Source organism: Malaclemys terrapin, chromosome 1 (genome assembly GCF_027887155.1).
Source record: "Malaclemys terrapin pileata isolate rMalTer1 chromosome 1, rMalTer1.hap1, whole genome shotgun sequence".
NCBI classification, from domain to species: Eukaryota; Metazoa; Chordata; order Testudines; family Emydidae; genus Malaclemys; species Malaclemys terrapin.
This window is the reverse complement of record NC_071505.1, coordinates 157,286,595-157,295,396: the sequence shown is the minus strand read 5'-3', so window position 1 is coordinate 157,295,396 and position 8,802 is coordinate 157,286,595. Positions and strand designations below refer to the sequence as shown.

Below are 8,802 nucleotides of genomic sequence, written 5' to 3'. Positions count from 1 at the left end.
AAGAAATAGAATGAATTAAAAAATGCTGTATGTACCTTTAAGTAGAAATACGAAATGTTGCAATCCAGGTGTCAGGAAAGCAGACATTAACTGTTAATCAATTGCTCCATTTAAGGGCGATTGGTGAAGCATTAGCCTTAGATCGATAAGAGTTAATAAGAAAGCAGGATATGCATATTGTGCCCCAGGCAAATTTTACAATTTTGCTCTCTCTGTCCTTTTGTTTAGTTCGCACCCTTTTATCTGTATAAATAAGACAGTTTGAATCTTGCATGGGGGCTCACATTATCTGAATGTATTAGCAGAGCGCTGTGCTAATAAAACAGAGTGGTCTGACAAAGTGAGTCCTGAGTCTAACTTTGACACGTGTATACATTTGTGATAAATGAAGGGGTGGGGGGTAGCTCCCTTTGATGGACACCCAGCCAGCCAGTTAGCTGTAAAATCCCTCTTGGTAGCTGTTCTCTACTTGCTTTACCCAAGGGTTAAAAAGTCCTCCAGGTAAAGAAAAGAAAGTGGGCACCTGACCAAAAGAGCCAATGGGAAGGCTAGAACTTTTAAAATGGGGGGACATTTCCTTGTCTGTTGTTGTTCTCTGTGGGCTGAAGAGACGGGGCAGCAGGAATGGTGTGTAAAGTTTGAACCAGATATGAAAATCATCAGATCATATCTACAACTACTTTTAACAACCCAAATATGTAAGTAAATTAGGAATGTTTAGGAAGACACGATTAGGTTTATTTCTGTTTATTTTTTAAGGCTTGTGGATTCCTCTGTGCTAACCCCAGATGCTTTTGTTTGCTTGTAACTTTTAAGCTGAACCCCCAAGAAAGCTATTTGGGGTCTTAATTTTTTGGATTGCTCTTTTAAAATCTAGCAAAAGCCTAAGTTCCAGATGTATTTTCTTCCTTTTTGTTTTTAATAAAATTTACCTTTTCTAAGAACAGGATTGGATTTTTGGTGTCCTAAGAGGTTTGTGCATATGCTGTTTGATTAGCTGGTGGCAACAGCTAATTTCCTCTGTTTTCTTTCTCAGCTCTTCTCCAGCAGCGGGGGGAGGGGAGGGAGGAGGGTGAAAGGGCTTGAGGAGGGAGGAATTCCAAGTGCTCCTTCCTGGGTCCAAGGGTTTTTTCTGCATTTGGGTGGTGCCAGCGTTTACCAAGCCAAGGTCAGAGAAAAGCTGTAACCTTGGGACTTTAATACAAGCCTGGAGTGGCAAGTAGTAATTTTCAGAATCCTTGCGGGCCCGCACCATCTGCACTCAAAGTGACAGAGTGGGGAATTCAGCCTTGACAAGGTGGCAGCGCGGTGGGATCATTTTGAACCAGAAGCACAGACCTCAGGATTTTAAAAGGACACATTTTTCCTTTTGGCCTCCTGAAAGCCAAGGAGTTTTTTCTCTGCTGCCTGAGGGGGAACAGGCACGCCAAAGGATTAGTCTGCAAAGCTAGGGAGTCCAACAAGCAGTTTATTTTTTTTTATTTTCTAGCTTCGTGGCAATGAAATAGTTCGGCTAGAGTAGGGCAGCCTGTGCATAAGGTTGAGATCAGGCACTGAAACCCTAGAGAAACCAGTCTTACCAAAGCGGCATGCCACCAAGAAGACAGACCCAAATCAAGCCCAGACATCCAGATCCATAACAGAAATGCAGGGACGGGATGGGGGAATGGGACCTCTCAGGAGGGAAGGGTCAGTCCTCCCCCAACTGAGATCCCGGTGCCAGGACTGAGGGATGCCATTAACCCAGGCCAAGTTCTAACTGAGGGAGAAAGGAATTTCTTCCTAGAGGCAACGCACTTGGGGGAGAGGAGAAGCGCTTGGAAATGAAGCATTTGGAGATGGAAGCAGAGGAGAGGAGAGAAGCGAAGCGCTTGGAAATGGAGCTGAAGCACTTAAGAGCTGGAAAAGGCTAAGCTGGATCAACCAGGTAACCCTAACAGTCCTTCTCCAGGTACCGCTCCCCATTCCAAGAAATTCCCCACATACAAGGTAGGCGATGATGCAGAGGCCTTCTTAGAAAATTTTGAAAGGGCCTGCCTTGGGTACAACACCCCTACAGACCAGTATATGGTAGAGCTGAGGCCACAACTCAGTGGTGGCAGCTGAAATGCCTAAACAGAAGGCCAGAATTAGAATGGGGCTAACACTCAAGCATGCCCATCGGCAGGTCAGAGTCCTAAGGTGGAAACCAGATGTGGCATTTTCCCAACACGTCTACCATATTGTAAAAAATTGGGATGCCTGGATATCAGGAGCAAGTGTTAAATCTCTGGAAGATCTGTCTCTCCTAATACAAATGGAGCAGTTCTTAGAGGGTGTTCCTGAGGAAATAGAAAAGTACATCCTAGATGGGAAGCCCGAAACTATAATTGAGGCGGGGGAGATCAGAACCAAATGGGTGGAGGTGCGGAGAAGAAAAAAGCTAGTAGCAGTTGGAGCGGATATCAGAAGGGGCAAACCGAGACAGCACCCAACCATCGGGGTCAGCCAGTGATGAGCTCCCAAAATCCTAAGAACTGGTTCCCTACCGGGTCCTCGGCGGCAGGGGGGTCTTCATTCACTCCGGGTTTTCGGTGACGGGTCCTTCACCCAGAGCGAGTGAAGGACCCGCCACCGAAGTGCCGCTGAAGACCCGGTAGGGAACCGCACGGTGAGTACAAGCCCCATGTGCCTGTCTCCCCCCAGCCACCCATCCATCCGACCCCAACCCATGTCCTGCCCCTGACTGCCCCCCTCAGAACCTGCAACCCACCAACTCCCCCTCCTTGTCCCCTGACCACCCCCTCCCAAGACCCCCCACCCTAACTGCCCCCCAGGACCCCACTCCCTACCCAACTCACCCCACTCCCTGTCCCCTGACTGCCCCAACTCCATCCACCACCACCCCGACAGACCCCCGGGACTCCCACGCCTACCCAACCCCCCCCCCCCCGTTCCCCGTCCCCTGACTGCCCCCCCAGAACCTCCGCCCCCTCCAACCGCTCCCTGCCCCTTATCCAACCCCTCCTTCCAGCCCCAGCTGGCCCCCTTACCATGTTGCTGTGTAAGGATGCCGCACAGCTGCTGGAGCTTGCAGCCCCACCCCCTTACCCAGAGGTGAAAGTAAGCCAGTATGCCCCCCGTATGGCGTACTGGCAAGAGCCGGTGCGCCGTACCGGGGTGGCTCAGCTTCCCCATGGGGCAATTTAAAGGGCCTGGGGCTCCCAGGGTAGGGCTGCAGGGCTCTCAGGGCTATTTAAAAAGTCCGGGGCTCCCACTGCTTCTACCGCCCCGGCCCTTTAAATAGCCGCTGGAGCCTCGCCGCTGCTACCTCAGGGCTCCGGCGGCTATTTAAAGGACCGGGGCGGTAGAAGCAGGGACACCCCAGGCCCTTTAAATAGCCCCCAGAGCCCTGCAACCCTTTAAGGCCAATTCTTACCTTACCTACAGCCAAGTTGCCTGTCGAGTACAAGGGCTGGTCAGGGATATGGACTTTTGCAGTCTATGACGATTATCCCATTCCCATGCTGCTGGGAGAAGACTTAGCCAACCATGTGAGGCTACAAAAAAGGTGGGGATGGTCACCCGCAGCCAGGCTAAACAGGCCTCCACACCTACCTCCATTCCTGAGCCTCCTACAGGAATCCAGCCGGAGGTGGTGGAACCAGAACCCAAACCAGAGTCTATGGCAGAAGTTGTAGATCCAGTTCCTAGGACCCAGCCAGAACCAGCCCAAGGATTGGAACTGGTGAAGCAGTCAGGACCAGAGCCCGTGCTTGCAACTCCACCAGAGACAAGGGAGCCAGCATCAAAGGGCGCCACAGAGCCTGCACCAGCAGCAGCAGCTAAACCAGTGCAAGAGGCTCAACCGGAGCCTGAAATACCACCTAGTGCACCAGCAGAGAGCAGTTCAGAGTCAATGGAAATAACCCCATCACCTGCATCGTTTCCAGTGGGACCAAGCCCAAGTCCACAACCCAGTGAAGAACTAATGTCTCCAGCATCAAGGGAACAGTTCCAGGCAGGGCAGGAAGCGGATGAGAGAGGGAGCTTGGACGGAGGCACGAAGCGACCCACCGCCTCTCAGCTCTTCTAACAGGTCCAGATTTGTTATAGGAGGAGGACTCTTATACAAGGAGACTCTTTCTGGTGGGCTCAAGGAGGACTGGCACCCTCAGAGACAGTTGGATTCAGCCTTGACAACACTGTACTACCATAAATAAAGGCAAAAAATCCCTACAGATCACAGATAACACACAACCTCTGCCAGAGAGGTTCCCACAGCACTGCTAGCATAGCTTCCTACCTCGCCATGCTGCCATAAATCTGATGCTGGCAGCCAGGTGAATTTAATCTGATTTACAGGGTTTAGAGGCCAATGAGTGCCAACCTAGTTTCAAATCTCAAACTCTAAAGCTGAATCTTCTCCTACCTTTCTATGGTTTTTGATGAGGAGCAAGTAGAACACAGCTGCGTGTGTGACTCATTCCAGTATATTCATGGGCATGCTCTCATTGCAGACATGTTGCACATGCACTGATGGGGACATGCCATTTAGGACTCTGCTCACACCTGATGCACAGCGACAGGGGCGCAAGACTGTGGCAGAGAAGGACTACAGAAAGAGAAAGATGGCAATGCTCTGTTCCCACTGAAGTCAATGGTAGAATTTCCATTGGTTTCAATGGGAGCAGAGTTCTGAAGATCTCATTGCTAGTGTTTAATCTGGGATTTGAACTTCATCAAGCCAATAAATCAAAGTGGGACTTACACTGTAACCAGGTCCGGTCAAAACAGGAAGCACAATGTGCAAATCTATTAACTCCTTCTCTAAAAGTGCCACTCAGCAATAAATTGTCAGCTGTAACACTGGAAATTCAGGAGGGATTTACCAAGTATCTGTACACAGGGCAACACTGAAGGTATTTTGTACCCTATATAGCTGGCAGATTTGACAGCTACGAAAATGGTGCAAAGAATGCCCAACATAAAAGTGGAAGAACAAAGATCAGACAGAGCAAGAATTTATAGTGACACTGTCAAGAATTGTAGGCTCAACATTTCACTCTCTCCCCCACCTTATCTGTTTGTGAAGTCCATGTAATTCTGTGTGTTCCTCCCCCTCAAAACAAATATATACTTTAATATAAACAGAAACCCATGTCTCATAAGAAGCTATGAAATAGTAAAACAGAGTGAGCACATGACAAGAGGGGAAAACAAACATTTTAATATCAAACTTCCAATGAGTTATTGCAATGTTGCTGCTGCTGATGAAGAAACTACCTACTACTGGTGCTGGCTATTTGTATTATTTAGAAGCCATTCTGTAAACATTGTGGATGGTTGATTAATATGCTGTATCAATGCCGACACATCCAATAGATATTCTGATAATTCTGCAAGCTTTTTAGGTTGTGCTTCCTGGACTGATCCAGTGGCTTTAGGACATCCCCTTTAGATTCCTGATTAGGACTTTGGAAAAGGTATCCCCAGATTACTTCAATCAAAGAAGCACAATATGAAACATATTTGGTTGTTCTAGATACCCAATACAACTTTGGAACAACCAAAGAAAGGCTGTTCCCAAACAATCCTTCCTAGGTTTCACACAGTACTCTGGATGGTGAGAAAGGACTTTGGGTAACTGTATCAGTGCTGTATGAATATTCATGCAGTGCAGACAATTAATAAAGCTAATTATTTAAGTACTTCTGTAGTGAGTCTTGTAGTTTTGATTTAAGGAGCACCCTAGTAATCTGAGACAAATTACAAGGTCAAGAGGAACCATCCCTACAGGAAGATATAAAAGTGGTCAGAATTAGTCCATTCCAACTTACTGCCACTCACAGTCATCTGTCTCCATGGCCAAGCAACTGAGATCACATGTGGGAACAGTAACCATACAGTTTGCCTGTAGCTTCATTTTATAGCTCTGACAGAGAATGATTTGGTTATGCTACAGCAAAACACGATATATATGTCATGGGGCTCCTCTCCACTGATTGTGCTAAGTTTCTAAAGGACAAACAAAAGACAGGAATGCATCTATCTGATTCTTAATAATGACGTCCTGTGGATGCAAGTTGTGTGGCAAGTAATGGGCCAGAGACATCTCCCAGGCGTCCACAAAGAACACAGCAATTCCTGAGAACATCTTCCTCATGATTGTGTCAAGCTGAAAGGAATACCAGTCACTGTTGAAGAGACTCACTTCTGGCCCAAGCTCCTGAACATTGGCTGTTCTGATGACCACCAGAGTTTTGGGGCTGCGATCCAGCAGTAGAACGATGGACCTGCGAATGTTCCTCAGTCTTCGGATGTACACCTCCACAGGGAAGGTGCTGAAGTGGGACCATATGGTTATGGCTATCACAGTGTTTCTTCCGCCTACAATGCCATTTAGCTCATTGGCAATGTAGCGTAGCTCACTACTGAAGACAGTGGTAAAGCGAATGGGTGGCCCATGACAGCGGAACTTCAGCAGGACATTGTGCTTCAGGTCCACGGACATAAAAGGACCTACATTTTTAGGACTCCCAAGGTTAAATTCCACTAGATCTGAAACACAAGAAGAATAAAGATTTCCTCTCCTGCCATCTTTTACTATCCATAAATCATTTGGACAGTATGAAAGTTCTGCTAGAAAAGAGTGTTTGAATAGAATACTAAATGCAGTTAAAAAACTCCAATGTTTGCTACCTGAGCACTGAAACATATACCCACTAAGATTGGCATCTCTCTAAAGCTGAAATGCAAAAAGCAAAATCTTTGATTAACTTCAGATAAATTCTTTCCCCCCCACCACCTTATAAATAAAGAGATTTTCTGAGCAGATTCTTTCCATCATAAATACCCCACCGCATAAAGTGCCAGCAGAAAGCCTTCTCTGACACCTTTTAACCTCCATTTAATTTAATTAGCACTTCAGAAGCTAAGTCAACTGTATTAAAATGATTTTCACCTTTTATCTAAATAAAATTGATTCCTTTATGCAGCTATGATGGTTAATTCAATTACTAGCTACTAAATTATGCCATCTAGTAAGGACGGTCAAAATTTTGAGTGAAATGAAAGAAGAAAGAGTCCAACGCTGACCAACAATAATCGAAAAAGTTACATTACTGCAGGGGTGGGCAAACTTTTTGGCCTGAGGGCCACACTGGGGTTGCAAAACTGGATGGAGGGCCGGGTAAGGAAGGCGGTGCCTCCCCAAACAGGCTGGCCCCCGCCCCCTCCTACTTCCCACCCCCTGACTGCCCCCCTCAGAATCCCCGACTCATCCAACCCTTGTCTCCTAACTACCCCTTCCTGGGACCCCCTGTCCCTAACTGCCCCCTGGGGCCCCACCACCTATCCAACCCTTTCCCCTGACTGCCCCAACCCCATCCACACCACCGCCCCCTGACAGGCCCCCTGGAACCCTCCGCCTATCCAACCTCCCCGTCCCCTGACTGCCCCAGAACCTCCCTCCCATTCAACCGCCCCCTGCTCCCTGACTGCCCCCCACAGGTCCCCTGCCCCTTATACAACCCCCTGGCCCCAGCCCACTTACCATGCCGAGCAAAGCATGCAGAGCAACATGTCTGGCTGCCGCGCCCAGAGTGCTGCCCGTGTGGGGGTGTAGCTCTGCGGGGGAGAGGGGAGGCAGCGGGGGAGGAGCCGGGAGCTAGCCTCTCTGGCCAGGAGCTCAGGGACCAGGCAGGATCCGGTCCACAGGCTGTAGTTTGCCCATCTCTGTATTACTGGGACATTGCAATTGCTACCATGTATACGTATATATATTTCTTACTAGATGTTCCATTCTATGCATCTGATGAAGTGGGCTGTAGCCCACGAAAGCTTATGCTCAAATAAATTTGTTAGTCTCTAAGGTGCCACAAGTACTCCTGTTCTTTTTGCGGATACAGGCTAACACGGCTGCTACTCTGAAACATGTCTTATATAAACTACATCATGCCCCCTAGCGGTTGTATATTAACATGCTCACTTATCTCAAAATAATAGAAAGGTCTTGATTGACGTAAGCAGAACACACTCCACGGTGCCAGTTTTGAGGGTGTATTGCAAATATATTTGTTCACTGGGATTTGGCCCCATATATTTCCAATCTTTACTAAGGAATTTGGATGACTCTTCCTGTCAATGGCTATTTATTGAAAATCCATTTGCCATCCATCCTTCTTTATTTCTTCCATTATTTTGATATTAGGATATAAAATCACTATGGAGTGAGAGATGTAAAGACTTTTTGAAAGCAATCTGCACAAAGCAAAAAAATAAATTACCTGGAACAAATGTAGTCAGATATTCAAACCACTGTCTTATTGTAGAATCACCAAAGAAGTGGACTACTTTTCCTTGTAAGCATTCACTAATATCAGCTGTCTTGTTAAAATGTCGGATCCAACTTGTTCTTGGCCTCCACTTGTCTTGGTAATAATAACCCAAAGGGAAAACAGCTGGGCCCTGAGATCTGTCCAGATTGGCTGATTCTGGAAGAGGAAAATTATTCCAGATTAATACACAATTACAAAAATAATCTCTGTAATTTTCATGGAAGTATATCCAACCAAGCAAAAGCATCAACCCTTATCCTAATGCAAGTAGCATGACAAAGCAAACACCCCAATCTAACACTTTTTTTTACCTCCTTCTGCAACAAAAGACAGATATAGGCATCTCTACCAGCTTCAACTACAGTTAAGGTTACTTAAGCATACTTCACATTATAAGACCCCATTGTAAGTTGCTTGTAACTTTGCCATCCTTTAACGGTTCAGGATGAAATGTCCCATGCAAGCTGTCTGCCTGAGGCTTGAT

The 8,802-nt window shown here is 47.0% G+C and overlaps 1 protein-coding gene across 4 annotated transcripts in view; it reads right to left on the bottom strand.

Moving 5' to 3' along the window:
* Positions 1-5,186: 5,186 nt before the first annotated feature.
* The window catches only part of NXPE3 (neurexophilin and PC-esterase domain family member 3), a 29,116-nt gene continuing 25,500 nt past the window's right edge, over positions 5,187-8,802 (bottom strand). For all 4 annotated transcript variants that reach the window (XM_054045254.1, XM_054045248.1, XM_054045251.1 and 1 more), the window contains 2 exons: positions 8,268-8,474; positions 5,187-6,540 (listed from right to left, as the gene is read on the bottom strand). In XM_054045254.1, the coding sequence (XP_053901229.1) occupies positions 5,990-6,540; positions 8,268-8,474 (758 nt within the window). In that variant the 3' untranslated portion in view covers positions 5,187-5,989. The remainder of the gene's footprint in view (positions 6,541-8,267; positions 8,475-8,802) is intronic.